At 60.4% G+C, this 15083-nt stretch overlaps 1 protein-coding gene across 1 annotated transcript; it reads left to right on the top strand.

The window, feature by feature from the left end:
* The first annotated feature begins 342 nt into the window (after positions 1 to 342).
* Positions 343 to 13037, top strand: LOC123586416 (cysteine and histidine-rich protein 1). Its single transcript, XM_045455641.1, has 4 exons — positions 343 to 955; positions 9466 to 9704; positions 10471 to 10682; positions 12279 to 13037. The coding sequence occupies exons 1-4, from the start codon at positions 578 to 580 to the stop codon at positions 12668 to 12670; spliced, it is 1221 nt and encodes a 406-aa protein (XP_045311597.1). The 5' UTR covers positions 343 to 577; the 3' UTR covers positions 12671 to 13037.
* The last annotated feature ends 2046 nt before the right edge of the window (positions 13038 to 15083 follow it).

A 15083-nucleotide genomic window follows, 5' to 3' on the forward strand; every position in this document is an offset into this window, starting at 1 on the left:
GCCAGAGATTCTTGCACGCAAGCATGAGTGTTGGGGGACAAAAGCGCAAGCACATCCCAACGTGGCGGTCCAGGGATGCCCACCAACCGGGTGGCCTCGGCTAGTGGGCCGCACCCTAGACGGACCGGAAGCGGCGCGCACGCCCCCAACCCTAGGATTTCCCTGCCCCGAGCGCGCGCCCCTCCGCAGGTCGCCCTGGGCCCCGCCCTCTTCCTGCCTACTTTCTGCAGGGGCGGGCCCTCGGGCGTCCCGGCGCGCCCATTGGGTTTGGCTGACGTGCCATCTAGCCCTGGGCGGCTCTCCCATTGGCCCCGCACGGCTCACGTGACAGCGAGACCGAGGGGGCGGTGGCGGCGGCAGGGGGAACGAGCAGCGAAAACAAAGATGGCGGCCGCGCCGGGGTCGGTGGCCGCGGCGGCTTCGGGGCGACGCGCGGGCCAGACCCACTGAGGCGGCGGCGCAGGGAGCGGGGTTGCGGGGTCGCGGCGGCAGCGAGAGGGCGGCGGGAGCGCGCGGCGCCCCTAACCTCCAGCCGCGGGTGCGCGCCGGCACCCGCCCGCCGGGCCGACCGGCCGCGATGTCCGGCGCGGAGGAGGCCGGCGGGGGCGGGCCGGCCGCGGGGCCTGCCGGCGCCGTGCCAGCTGGGGCCGGGGTCGGGGTTGGGGTCGGGGTCGGGGCCGGGCCAGGGGCGGCCGCGGGGCCGGCGGCGGCAGCGGCTCTGGGCGAGGCGGCGGGGCCCGGGCTCCCGGACGAGGCGGGCCTGGCAGGCGCCCGGCAGCTGCAGGAGGCGGCCGGCGACCCCGACGCGCCGCCCAAGAAGCGGCTGCGGGCGGCCGAGGCAGCCGAGGCGGCGGCGGCGGCGGCGGCGGCGGGCAGCGGGAAGCTGGAGGAGCGTCTCTACTCGGTGCTGTGCTGCACCGTCTGCCTGGACCTGCCTAAGGCCTCCGTGTACCAGGTAGGGCCGCCGGCCCGACCCCGACCCAGCCCGGCTGCAGCCCCGCCGCGGCCGCCCCCCTCCCTGGGCACCGCGTATCCTCGGAAGGCAGGTCTGAGCTCCGGGGCCCAGCAGTCGGGATACCGGCGGCTCTTCGGAAGCTGTACATTCTCCTTCTGTTAGCACTTTATTTCCTACTGCTAACCAGCTTTTTGTACTGACTTCTCTTGTTCCCAGATCCGAATCTTTCGCTTCTTTACTTTCCGGGTTTCCCCACTGCCCCCACCTCAGCACTCCCCAGCTCACCCTCTCAAGCTGCCCCCAGGGAAAGCTGGTGACAGATACCCACATTCCGTGCCCCTTCGCTCGTCTCCCTCCGCCCCCTCCCCCCTCCCCTCCCCGAGCCTGCTCCCCTCATTCTTGAGCTCCCTGGGCTTGGGGAGACACTGGTCTTTCCTCTTCACTCAACTGCTCTTTCTCTATTCTTTTAGTAGCCACACCCCCGAAACCTGCCTTCAAGCTCTTGTCATGTACCTTCTACCTCTTTATTGAAAGAACTCTCTTTGCCTTTCATTTTGGAAGAGAATTGAAAGGAGTGGATCACCTCTTTTCCCTTCCCCTCATTTCTTCCTCTGGGTGAACTACCTGCATCAAACCCCACAGTCTGGGTCCCTCCTCTCTTCCCAGGCTGACCTTATGCTTTCTGTATATGCTATGCCTTAAGTTAGATTCCCACCCCTTCGTACTTTACCCACACCAGGCCTGGCTTCTCAGGCTACCAGCACTCCAGGAGGTGTGTCCACCCTCCTTTTACCATCTGAGAATCCAGAATGTTGGCTGGACTCCGTCCTTAACCAGCCACAGCCATCAGAGAGGGGACTTGGCCCAGGTGGATCTTACATGGGCGTCACAGAGCAGCAGGGGCCACACCTTGGCCCTAGAATTAGTTTACAGTGTGCTCTCTTCTTTGTCCACCTGTCTCTCTCCCCACCCCCACCCCTCTGATAGGCTTCCTCCCAGAATCCTTTTGAGGAATGGAACAGGTTCTCGGTCACCTTTCTTTGCACTTATAGGACTGGTGATGGCTGATGGGGCTTTGTTCTGTTACTCAAACAGGGGGCCATGGGCGAGAGAGCCATTTTTGTAGTAAGCAGTACCGGGCTAACCTGGGTTGCCATTTCCCCCGCCTCTAGATCTCCAAATCTTTTCCTGCTTTGGCATGACGTAGCTTAGGAGGACCCTGGTGTACCCAGGTGACAGAGGAAAGAGAAGGCATTGGCAGGGAAGTGGGTTGAGTTCTTTGGGATGAGGGCACTGGCTCTCTGCCTAACCTCCTGGCCAGAGGCCCTAGCTCAGGAATACCACAGGCCTTCTGACCCAATTGGAGGAGCACTTCCCATGGACCCTCAGCCTTGGAGGGACCCTTCAGGAATTGTCCCCTCTCCAGCCCATTTTCTCCTTGCCCGTGACCTTTTGATCCTCTCAGGTGGGAGAAGTCTTCCTTCCTTGGGTCTTAAATGAGAGCCCAAAAAAGCCAAGCCAATGATGGGTTGTGGGGGAGGGTCCCAGGGGAATTTGGGGTTCTCCCCCCCGTCCTGTGAGTGGGCTAGACCTGGCCCTGGCACGATGACAGGCCACATGGTGCTGCTTCCTGGTCCACTCAGCACAGAGAGCCAAAGCTGTGCCTCTGGCCAGAGCTACCGGTGATGGGGCCTCTGAGCCTGGCTGGTTCAAACCGGCCTGCAGTGTGCTGGGAGCTGAGCTCCGTCCTGGGCAGACTGGGGGCAGGCAGCTAAACAGCTGTGATGGAGAGAGTAGAGGAGCTGAGATAGCCCTGACCTGTGGCCTTCCCATGACCTAGTGGGCTCTGCTCAGCAGCTTCCCTGGAAACAGGCCTGCTGAGCAAGGAGAGACCATGACGCTGAACTGTAGGCTTTAGCACCGGCCCCTGCCCTACCTCCGTTCTTCCAAAGTGACAGCTGGGCCTTGATAGGGAGTTGTTTCTCTCTCATCTCTGGATGCCTAGAGAAAGCTCTAGAACATGTGATCAGTGGTAGAGCCCTTGGCTCTAGAAGGGTTGACTAGAGTCCTGCCACGGATCGGAACGTGCTTTGGTTGCTGGAAGCCATGCCGTGGGTGGGGGCATGCCTGGCATGGATGTATAGCAGTACCCACGAGGGGCCTGAGGGATGAGCTGGAGGAAGGAGGGAAGGCTTCTTGGTGGCTCCCCACTGCATGTGACCTGGATGGGGACATTGAGGGTAGGGGTGGGGACGAGCCTGGATGCATCTGAGCTGGGTTTGCTCCCAGGAGGATCTGGTCATAAATGGCGTAGGCCCTATACATGCTGTCTCCTAACCTTTTTCATGTCCCTGGTTGGGTCCCACTGCTGACCATTATCTCTTGGCCTGGCCTCAGCCCCTCCATTTCTGGGGGTCTTCTTTGGTATGCCGTGTTGACTGTCCTTTTTTGGTGGGCTGGTCTCAGGCATGTGACGTGTTCCATTCTCTGTTCCTACCAGCAACGTTTCTCCTGACTCCACCAGGACACACAGCTTGGAGCAGGCACCAGCCACGCTGTGCGTCTGGGGACTGTCTCAGATGGTGCCCAGCTCTGGGGTGAGGAGAATTACCAGTGGCCATGGTGAGCCCAGTGCACTGTGCCTGGCTGGGTCTGCAGGGGACAATTCCATGGGCCTCTGGAGTTGGCCGAGTGCGTGGCAACTTGAGAGTGCTGTGGCCACCAGCCCCCACATCCATGCCACCAGGGGAGCCTTGGTGGTGGCAAGAGCTCACCTGGAGCAGACTTCTCCGGCTGTTGTGGAGCCTGAGCCCTGGCTTCACACAGCTGGCTCTCCCACACATCTAGCATATCAAACCACACACCTGGGCTGGGAAACCTGCTTTCGTATAAGAGCAAGGCAGTCATGCAAATGGTTTTCACCATGGCCTACTTTAAGGTAGGTCAGGTCAGATCAAGGACAGAGTAGGTTCAGCAGATGCTGGCTTTGTTGTTCTTTGTGTGGGTGTTGGGTGTGTCCTTGGTGACTGACCTGACATCTCCAGAGTCGGCAGCACCCAGGTGGGGGCAGGAGGACTGGAGTTGCAACAGGGACACTCATGCAGGAGTGAGCAACAGGCACCTGCTGTAGATACAGAACTGTGGTGCCAGGGCGATGTGACCCGGCCCCCTCGGCATATGGGAGCGCCTCCTCTGGGGGAAACAAAGGCAGCCTTTCTGGTGACTGGAGCATTGAAGATGCAACCTTATCCTGATCTCCTTCCCAGGTTGTCCCCCAACCCTACACACAAGGCCCAGTGTGTCCTCTGTGTGACACACCTGGTATGACCCTGCAGACATCACCGAGGCCCTCAGCTGTGGTCCAGCATATGGAGGGAGGGGCCACAAGCTCTCCCAACCCCTCGCTGGGCTCTCTGCCAGAAAAAGTTCCCCGTGACCTCCATCAGGGTGAAGGAGTAGGCAAGGGGGTCTTTCACAGGATGTGGCCCCAACTGGCTTTCTGGCCCACCACTCCTGGCCTCAGACCTTGGCCTGCCAGCAACACACCTCACCCCTCCAGCCTTTTGCTCCTGTGCCCCTTCCGCCTGCGTGCCTCATCCCCACTCCTACTTCTCTTCTGGGGCCCTACCGAGGCAGTGACCCTGTTCTGTAGCCATTGTCTCTCCGTGCTACAGGATGCTTGTCCTCGCTTCACGGGGCACTTGCCAGTTTCTGCCCTGTGGGAGCACAGGGGATGTCTTGCTGTGCCTCTCGCCCCCAGGCCTCCGGTCTCCACCAGGACCTGCCTCATGCCCTGGCGCAAGGGGACTGGATACTTGATTGGCAGTCACATTGGTAAAAAAAAAAAAAAAAAAAACTAGGAAACGGGGGTGGGTCCACCTCTGTCCAGGCTCCAGCCAGTGTGCTCACAGGCCTTGGGGGGCATCCCGTCACAGTCAGCATGCCTGATGCTGCAGGCTCTATTCTAAATGATGTTTAAGGAATCCCCTGCGGGGCTGCCTGCCCACCTGGCCTGGGATTCTCTTCTCTAGCTCCTGGCTCTCGCCTTGAGGTGAGAAAGGTAGCAGAAAAGAGCTACAGAAGTGTATCTGCCTAGGTATCTAAAACAAGAGCATAGAAAGGGCAAAGTTTCTGGACTCTGGCCACATGAGAAGTTTTATTTTTTCGTGGTGGTGGTTTGTCACTTGAGTTGCCTTTTGATCCAGGGCGTATCCACATTCTGAGCAAGAGCCTCAGTCCTGACTCCGGGGTTAGCATGATGACAAGAGCCCGATGTCTGGGGCTTAAAACCAGAAATGTGGCGGAGAGCTAGAGTCCTGGCTTTACCTAAAACACCTTTGTTCCTTGGACGCAGTGAGGTCCCTCTTAGGCCACCTGAGTTAAGAGATTGAGGAGACCTCAGGCCAAATGGGGGGGGGGGGTGTGGAGTGCCCTGCAGCCCTGATGGGCATGGTGAAGGGGGGCCTGCAGCTGGGCTAAGGAGCAGTTTTGCAGTTAGTGCCCTCAGCTATGCTTTTGATGGTGAGCTGCTCTCACGGGCCTAGGATTTGAGGGGACGATGTATGCCAGGCTTGAAAGAGGGCCTGAAAGGCCGACTGACCAAGGCTTGGTTTCCAGAAGACAGGGTGGGGTGGCTGGGTGTTTTCTAAGACCCTCTCATAGCCCGAGGCCTGGGGTCAGGGCTCCCCACTCATGAGTCTGGAAGGTACATTCAGCTCCTTAGCCCAGGGGGAAGCTGACCTGGGTGCCTGTAAGCTGCCTGTGCCCAGGTAGAGAGAGGGAGGGACTGCTGGGTGACGTCCTGCAGGGACAGGTACAAATGCCCATTCCTGGGCCATTTGCGGAGCGCTTTGGAGGGGATTGCTGTGGCTTGGATGGGGCTAGGGACTTCAGGGGTGAGGGAGGAGCTTTTGCTGAAATTGCACACCTGTGCCAGGAGTCCCTTCTGAAGCTCTGCAGGTGGGGGCCATGTGACTGGCCGGCCAGGCTCTGCTCTGTGATGGCCATGGTGAGTGTTTATTCTGTGCCTGTCATGTGTTGGGGGCCAAGCCATGCTGTGGTACGTGTTGTCTCACCCCACATGATGAAGTGAGTCGGTCTTTGTCATTCTTTGTGCCTAAGTAGAGTGAGGCCCAGAGAGGGAAGCAACAAGCCAGGGTTATGCTGCTGGTGACCTATAGGCTAGAGTCTAAGCCACCATCTGTCCTGGGAGGCTCTGTAATGTTCTGAGTTGGGAGGCCCTTCTTCCTGCCCCTCCTCCCATCAGGATCTTACCGGCAGCCCGGGTGGGTGCTGCAGGAGCTGCTTCTTGGGGTACCCAGGCTCTTGGGAGCTTGGCTCTCGCATGTGGAGTGGGACATTCTGGCCTGTTCTGGCTGGGGCTGTCCATCAAAGGCTTGGCGGGCAGCTGATACTGTGCAAAGCCCTTTGGGACTCAGCTTCTGGCTGGGCAAATCAGGGTAGGTGCAGTCCAGCCTAGCCACTGAGGAGGCTGGGTCTACATTAGCATGTGGCCAGGCCTGCATGTGGAGTCAGGGTCTTGCTCGGGAGGACAGTGAGGGCCTGGATAGCAGGGAGGGCTCTGGAGCCTGGTGACTGCCCTGCTGTGGACGGATCTCCTGGGCTGGGTGTCAGCTGGACCCAGGCCAGCCACCTTGTTTCCACCTAGGAGCATCCTGTGGGTACCTGGTGAGGCGCTGGCTGTGTGTGGGTATCAGCTTGTCTCTTGGCCGGGCTGCAGCATCTTGCTGGCTCACTGTCTTCCAGCTCTCAACTGAGCTGTTGGGATCTACGGGGCAGGGGCCCTACCTCTCCCCCAAGGAGGGCAAGTTTCAGTGCTTCTTTGTGGAATCCTATCACCTAAACCCGTGTTGGGTCTAGAGGCTGCAGGAGGAAAGGGGTGGGAGCTGGCGTGAGAGCTTGGATGTTCCTGCAGCCCCGGAACTCTAAGGAGGGGCCTATTGGGAGGGGTATGCAGGCCACCTCTCTCTGCCTCAGAATAGCGGGGTTTCAGGGCAGTGCCGGGAGGTGAGCAGTCACACACGTGGTAACCTTGGTGTTCCTCAGGTCTTAGGATGCCATCCAAGCCTCTCACCCTCAGGTCCACACACCCCCAGCTGGGCCACCCCGAAATAGAAGAGATGCCAGGTGGGTGTTGTCACTGTTCTGCTCAGGCCAGTGGTGACTGCAGAGCTGAGCCCTGCCCGGGCAACCTCTCACCAAGAAGCATCGAGAACTAGAGTGCATGTGGAGTGGTGTGGGGCCCCGGGCCCTGGGGGGGGGGGGGGGTAGGGGCAGGGTCTCATAGTGTGCATCTGGCCAGGCTTCCTCATTGAGGGTGCCAGGCACTGGTCGTGGCTTCACTGAATGTGGTTCTCTGTGGTTTGGCCTCCCAGGGGGCGGCCTGAAGTCTCCCCCTCCTGTGAGTTAGTAGTTAGATCGTGTGTTCAGCTTCCCTGTGCCTTCTGCACACCCCAGCAGTCTTCTCTCTGGGGCTCGGGTTTGGCGAACCCAGGCCTCTGTCGGGCTCAGGCCCGCGGTGGGGGCTGTGATTAAAGGTATACCCCAGGCCCTTGGTCTCTGTGCCTCCTACAGGGTGGCAGGGGCCTATGGCATCTGTGTCCCCCTCCTCTCCAGTCACCGCATCTCTGGCTTCTCCACTGACCTCTGGGGGTAGACAGGGTAGACTGCCTTTCCAGCCTGCTCCTCCTGTGAGCAGGCCTCAGCCCTTCCCAACTACTTCTCGGATCCCTTGGGTAACTGGCAAGGTGCTGGCTGAATGTGGGTATTGGCTTGTCCCTTGGCTGGGCCAGCAGCACTCTGCACCTAGCCTGTGTGTCCAGTCCTGGCACAGGCCCACCCCCGTCAGACCTTTTCCTCCAAACCTGAGCCCAGCCAGCGCCTCCTCCACATCTTGCACATTTTAATTTTTGACCTGACTTAGAAATTGAGATTTTAGTGCAGATAATCTGTGGGGCGTTTGTGTGGACACGGATTCAACGTGTGAGGCCTTTGTCCCCAACCAGTCTACCCCCACCGGTCCTCAGCACGTAAGTCCCACCACTCACTAGACCCCAGGCCTGGCAATATGGGTGCCAAGAGCTCACAGCCTACCCTAGCTCCCCAGCTCTGGGTGCACAGACCCCTGAAGTGGTGGGATGGCAGTGGGTGTTTACTGACGACCCCGTGTGTGTGGATGTGGCCAGGCCTTTACTGCACTGCACCCCCCTCCCAGAAGGGTCCTGGACCTCAAGGGAAGCTTGTGGCCCAGTGGCTTTCTGGAGGTTTGCCACAGCTGGTGAGCCCAGGCTAGCTGCTGGCGAGACCTCTGATGGCGCTGTCTGCCCCTTTACCCCCAGCTGGCTGTGGGAGAGTCTCCAAGTGGAAATCCAGCCACCCTTGGCAGAACCCCCATGTGTCCCCTCAATGTTCCCTGACCTCTGCTCCTCCCCATCTGCCGCCGCAGGTTTTTACTAATCAGGATCAGGTCTAGGGAAGGTGTGTCTGCCCTCAGGGGACACTCAGCTCAAGTCTTTGCTCTTGTGTCTCTTGGTTTCTCTGTGGGCCTCTCCTGCCCTTCTTACTAGGAGCCCCTGGAGGGCCAACCCCACAGCCTGTGTATCTCTCTCGACGGCACCAAGTGAGCACTCAGGAGGTATGTGTGGAATCAGTCAGAGACCCAACACAGGACTTGAGCAGGCAGCCCACTGCCCACATGCGCAAGGACTCCCAGCAAGGCGCAGGTTGCTGGCAGACAGTGTCTGGGCCTCAGATCTGTGGGTTCACAAAACGAGGGGGCCCGGCTCCTACCGACCTAGTTCAGCGATATGTCCTGCCTGTAGCTCCCATTCTCCCCTCCAGGCATGCACTGTGCCCACACATCCAGGCCAACTGGGCCTCCTCACCTGCCACAGCTCTGTGCAGTTTTTAGGAAGTCCCTTGCCGGTAGCCAGCCTTACTGCGTGGGTGGCAACTACACTCTCACCAGTGCTGGCCAAGGAGGGCTGGAGTGGAGGGGCCAGGCCCCCAGCCACCAGCACAGGGGAGCAGTGTCTACTGCCCCACTTGACAGCTGCTGGCCAAGTGCCACAGCCATGCCCAGACAAGAGCCTGTGTTCCTGTAGGCGTCCCGAAATCAGGGCCTCTAGGGGACTCTAGGCAGTCCCTAGCTCCTGGGATGGGAAGAGGCCAGGCTTCAAGCCCCAGTGTGGCCAAACCAATCACCACTAGTGGGCCTGCCTCGGTGGAGATCTGTTACCTCTGTAAGCCACCAGGGGCCACTTTTGAGTCACCCACCTCTCCACAGGAGCTCCATCGGCCGTGTCTTTGCAGTGTTCCAGGAAAAAGGCCTGTCCTACCTGAGCAGTGGCTCTGTTTGCTAAACAACAGCGTGCCTGTGCCTCTCCTCGCCAGCAGTCCCTTCTGCAGCTGGAGCTGGCAGGGCATGCTGGTGCGTGCGTGTGTGCACGTCCTGCAAGTCTGTGAGCTCATCTCCCTTTCCTTCTTCGCAGTGTACTAACGGTCACTTGATGTGCGCTGGCTGTTTTATCCACCTACTAGCAGATGCCCGGCTGAAGGAGGAGCAGGCCACGTGCCCTAACTGTCGTTGTGAGATCAGTAAGAGCCTCTGCTGCCGCAACCTGGCTGTGGAGAAAGCCGTGAGCGAGCTGCCCTCCGAGTGTGGCTTCTGCCTGCGCCAGTTTCCCCGCTCCCTCCTGGAGAGGCACCAGAAAGAGGAGTGCCAGGACAGGTAACCGCCTGGGCCGGCCTGCCCACCAGAGGCTTAGCCACCCGTGTGGGGCCCAGGACGGGTCTGGAGGCCACCCTGGTGCAGGCGAGGCCGCAGCATGTGGGATGCTCTGGCTGTGTTGCCCTGGCCTTGGGTTCTGCACACATGGCCCGGTGACAGCCTAGAAGGAATGGGCTAGGGTGGAGCTACACAGGACCCAGGCCCTCGAGGGGCGGGGGTGGGGGTGGGGCCCCACAGAGGGCAGGGGGCTTGGATCTGGACCCAGTGCCTGTTTGGACAGCACCCTGGCTCTCCAGGGTTCTCTGGCTGCATGGTGGCCTCTTAGAGGCTATCTGTCCTTGGCATCCTGGGGCCCAGGAGAGCATGACAAGTTCTAGGAACTTGGTGTGAAGCTGCACGGGCACCCCCACTCAGCCCCTGCTGGTTGACACTGCCATCTGCCAGTGGGGCCAGGCCACCGAGCCTCGCTTGGCGTGAAGCTGCATAGGGTGCAAGACCATGGTCAGTGGCCACTGTTATTAAGCAGGAGAGAGAGTCCTCACAGCAAAGGGTGTAGGTGGCCTGTGTAGCCACAGCTCTCATGTGCTACTTTTCTCTCACACACACCCTGACCCCTTCCTGAGAGCTGGCACATGGGGAAAATGGCCTTCGGGGGGTAGTCTGTATATGAGCAGGGCTAGGCAGAGGCCCACCTTTGGAGGACCACTGGGCAGAGCCACCTCCCGCAGGGCGCAGGCCGTGACCACGGTGCTCGCCTCCTCCCTAGGGTGACCCAGTGCAAATATAAGCGCATCGGCTGCCCGTGGCATGGCCCCTTCCACGAGCTGACGGTGCATGAGGCTGCGTGCGCCCACCCAACCAAGACGGGCAACGAGCTGATGGAGATCCTAGACGAGATGGACCAGAGCCACCGCAAGGAGATGCAGCTCTACAACAGCATCTTCAGCCTGCTCAGCTTTGAGAAGATCGGTTACACAGGTGAGGCGCCCCACGGCCCACTGCATGCCACACAGGCTGAGGGGGGGTGCGGCCGCTGGGAGCCTGGGGAGCAGTGGGCTCTGAGCAGTGAGCACAGGCCATGCTGGATGGCCAGGCTCTGGACAAACTTTTGGCGAATGGGAGGACACCTTGGGGGCGAAGATGTGCCAGAGGCCGAGCAGGGGATGGGCCGGGGCAGGACCCCAGGGGCACCTGCATGGCTCTCAGAGGCCCTCTCACCTGTCCTCCCCTCCCCGGCCCTGCCACCCTAATGACGTGGCATCCTACTGCGTGGGGCTGCACAGCCTTGGGACAGTCAGGGTCTAAGCAGAAGGTGGGTGCGTCTTGGAGGGCCCGGGAACTAGAGGCCTGTCCTGTGGAGCCAAAGGCGAGAAGAGCACTCAGCACATCCGGTCCTGCCTGCAGGCAATTACTGCAGTGGCCGCGGGCTTCCTGAGGCCATCGAGAAGATGCTCAGGGGCGGGGCTCCTGAATGAGCTGAGGGTGCCCGGCTCAAAATGCAGAGCCAGGAGTGGACGCCCAGAGACGGGCAGGCTGGACCGCACTCAGGCCCACTGGATCTCATGGGCTCTCCTGGCCACGGCCACTGCCTTTGGACATGCTGGGGAGCAGGAACCAGGCCAGAGCCTGGTCCAGACACAGAGAACAGCGAGAAGCACCTGCTGCCACTGGGGCCACTCAGGGAGACTACGACCCTCTACTACTCAGCCCACACCAGGCAGCCGGCTCAGAGCATCAAGGGCGGTCGCAGGCAACCAGTCACACCATGCTGCCTGGACTAGGCCTTGACTAGGTGTAGGCCTGCACAGGCCCGGGAGGCCGAGGGCCAGCAGCCTCAGCAGCAGCAGGTCATGGCCCCTGGTTAGTTGCAGCCTCAGCTGCCCTGGTGGGCGCCATGGCACAAACAGTCCGGGCCGGGCCTTGTGGGTCTGGGCAGGCCAAGGCATCATGATTGTGGCGGTGGCTGGGCAGGGATCCTCGTCCACACAGGAAGGACTGGCCACCTCCATGGAGGGACTCGCGGGCCATGGGCCCCGGGCTGTGCTGAGAGAACTGTGTGACAGCACAGGAGCCCAGCACTGGGCCACACGCCAGCGCTCTGCCTTGCGCCCCGTGCGGGCTCACGTGCCACCTGCCTGCCTGCCCGACCGCCCGCCGGCTTTTCTGGCAGCTCTGTATCAGAACCAATAAAGTGCACTTGTTCTCAGAACGCATCCTGTCTGTGTGTCTGCTTACCCACGCCCCTGGGTGGGCCTCCCTCTGCCTGGGCTGGGCCCTGGGGGAGGCGAAGAGGGAGGCCAGCGGGGGTCGGGCCGCTCACTTCTTTCAGCCTCTGGACTCCCTGCAGCTAATGCGTGTTACTTCTGTTTGTAGTTGTTTCCCCCAAAGCTTGTGTGCGCCTCCATTTGCCATAATTGCGTTTGATTTGCCTTGTGACAAGTAGAGCACGCTGTGTCCTCCTGGTAAGTCGCCTTCCTCCCTGGCTGAGCCTGCATCCTCGGCCTTCGGAAGGCACCGCCACCCGGCCCCACCCACACTGACTGCCGGCTCTTCCCGGCCTGTCTGTCTCCACAGAGGTCCAGTTTCGGCCATACCGCACAGATGACTTCATCACGCGCCTGTACTACGAGACGCCAAGGTTCACGGTGCTGAACCAGACGTGGGTCCTGAAGGCACGCGTGAACGACTCGGAGCGGAATCCCAACTTGTCATGCAAGCGCACACTCTCCTTCCAGCTCCTCCTCAAGAGCAAGGTCACGGCGCCCCTGGAGTGCTCCTTCCTGCTGCTCAAGGGCCCGTACGATGATGTAAAGATCAGCCCCGTCATCTACCACTTTGTCTTCACCAACGAGAGCAACGAGACGGACTACGTGCCACTGCCCATCGTCGACTCTGTGGAGTGCAACAAGCTGCTAGCCGCCAAGAACATCAACCTGCGGCTCTTCCTGTTCCAGATACAGAAGTAGGCGGCGCCGCGCTGCCCGCGCCTGCCCCGCAGCGGCCTCGCAGTGCCGTCTGACCGTTTTAGCAGAGGAGAAGGAACAGATGCAAACATTGGGAAGGTCTGCATGCGTGTGCGAAGGTGTGAGTGCTCTCACCTCGCCCTCCGCCCCGCCTCCCCTGTCCCAGGCACCGGAGGCCGGGCCACCTGCAGAGGAGACGGTGGCTCAGGGACACAATGGGGCTAAGCCCGTGGCCATGCCCTGGCCCCCATGGCGCAGTGAGGCACACCGTCTGCTCTGGGCTGCGCCCGGCCCCTGGGCCGGGCTCAGGGAGCACGCTGACTTCAGACGGCTTATTTGATTGCAATTAAAAAGGCACCCTTGTTTCCTACTTTCTGTTTTGTTCGAGGGAAAGGTGTGGCTGTAATTGGACATCGGGGGAGCTTTGGTTTGGCCTGGGGGTCAGAGCCCGCAGGTCCTTGTTATTATGCCTCCATGCACGCCCCCCGCCAGAGACTCGGAGACACTGCCCCCTCTGTCACAGGCCGGGGCAGGGGAGCAAGCAGGACCCGGGTCTTGCAGCAGCCCCAGCGCACACATGCGCGCAACCACGCACGCACACACACACACATACACACACACACGCACACACGCACACACGCACACCAGCTGCTCCAGAGAGATAGGACTTGGCCGCCAGGGCTCAGCAGATGCTTCGGAATGCAGGGTGAAATTCTGTCTCTTTCCAGGAAAACAAAATTAAACTTCACAGGCTCTTCTATAAGTTATGTAAATTTAGCAAGAGAGAATCTATTTTCTGTATTCAGCCTTGAGAGCGCAGCCTCCCCAGCCTGTGAGGGAAGCTGTGGGGGCTGCAGGCAGTGAGCTAGCCTGGCTGGGAGGTTTCCAGTGGGCTGGCCATCCCCGTGCTGCTATCAGGAACTGGCTGCCACCTCCCAGAGGTCAGTCCCTGGGCGACGTGGCTTCTCACTGGAGGGAGCTCTTCACGGACTCAGTGAGCAGTGAGCAGGCCCTGTGTGGGGGCCTCACAGGGAGGGTAGGAGCCCTGTGTGGAGGACCCTGAGACCTTTGGAGCCGCTGGAAAGGGGAAAGCTTGGCTCCCCTCCTTTGCTTAGGAGACACATCTCTTTTGCGATAGGGTTCTGCTGCTTCAATACCAAAGAACCGTTTCCCTCGACCCAGGCCTGGCCTACCCCACGCTTCAGAGCAGTCTCTGCCCTCCTCCACCAGCCTCGCTCCCCATTTCCAGGGCCCTGTAGGCTCAGCACTTGGGGCAGCCCTGACAGTAAGCATGCAGAGCCGCAGGCCTGGCCTTTCCCTGTGGTCCCTCCCTCTCCTGGCCCGAGAGTTGGGGGCTGAAAAATAGAGGTAAGGAGCCATGCATGGGGTAGAGTGAGAGTCTCATCCCAGTGCCTAGCTCAGGCAGCCCTCTGAGCCAATTCTCACCCCAGGGCAGCTCGCTTAGTTCTACTGAGAAGACTATTTAGCTTCCTGTTTCCAGTCTAGGGCGTGGGGCTTATGGGGCAACCCCCTCCTGCAAGGCCACCTGTGCCTGGCCACTGAGGACACCCAGAGGTGCTACACTTGGTTTCCTACCCTCCACAAAGACCACGTGCCCTGGCCCCCAACACATCCTTGGGAGCACACCCTGGCATGAGTCCCCCTGTCCTCAAGTGCTGCCCACCATCCACCCCCCCACACACACACACACACCTGGCAGATACAGAGGATGACATTCAGGTAGCCGTGTGCTAGGTCTTGTGTGTAGAGGGGATGGTCCCATGTCCCTGGATCTCCGCATCTCTCGAGGATGGACACCCTCTGTGTAGGGTTTCTGGATTTCTAAGTGACCATGTTGGGGAGAAGTCAGGGTAGGGGCAGGCTTACCTGGTCTGCCTGTAATTTAGGTTTGTGTGTGAGAGATTTGAGTTGGCAGAGGAGCAGCGCCCGAAGGCTCTCCTGGGTGGGGTAGGGTGGGAGGCAACATCTCTATGCAGGTCAGGTATGTGGCTGCCAGAGGGGACCAGGCCGGGGGCCACAGGAGGGAGAAACCAAGGCCAGCTGGGCCTTCTGCGCCCTGTCCCCACAGTCCTAGGGCTAGCAGCTCTTAGATGGGGGTGGTAGATGGGCTGGGCTCTGCAGCACCAGGGCATCCGGGTTGCTGGGGGCATACAGCCCACTATTTCTGGCAGCCCAAGGGTATGTCTGGGGGGTGCCCAAGAGGGGTAGTAATACATCCCAGCATCGCCTTCCCCAACACAGCCCCCACTCTGACGGTCACCTCAGCAGCTGAGCCTTACATCCTGGTGGAGGCAGGTACCTTGGGAGATTGTAGTGTGTTGTGGCCACTCTTGGAAGCTGATGCCACAAACCTACTTGTGGCATCTCACTGGGGTCATCGATTTACTGGGGATTT

The sequence above is a fragment of the Leopardus geoffroyi genome, chromosome C3 (genome assembly GCF_018350155.1).
Source record: "Leopardus geoffroyi isolate Oge1 chromosome C3, O.geoffroyi_Oge1_pat1.0, whole genome shotgun sequence".
Taxonomy (NCBI): Eukaryota; Metazoa; Chordata; class Mammalia; order Carnivora; family Felidae; genus Leopardus; species Leopardus geoffroyi.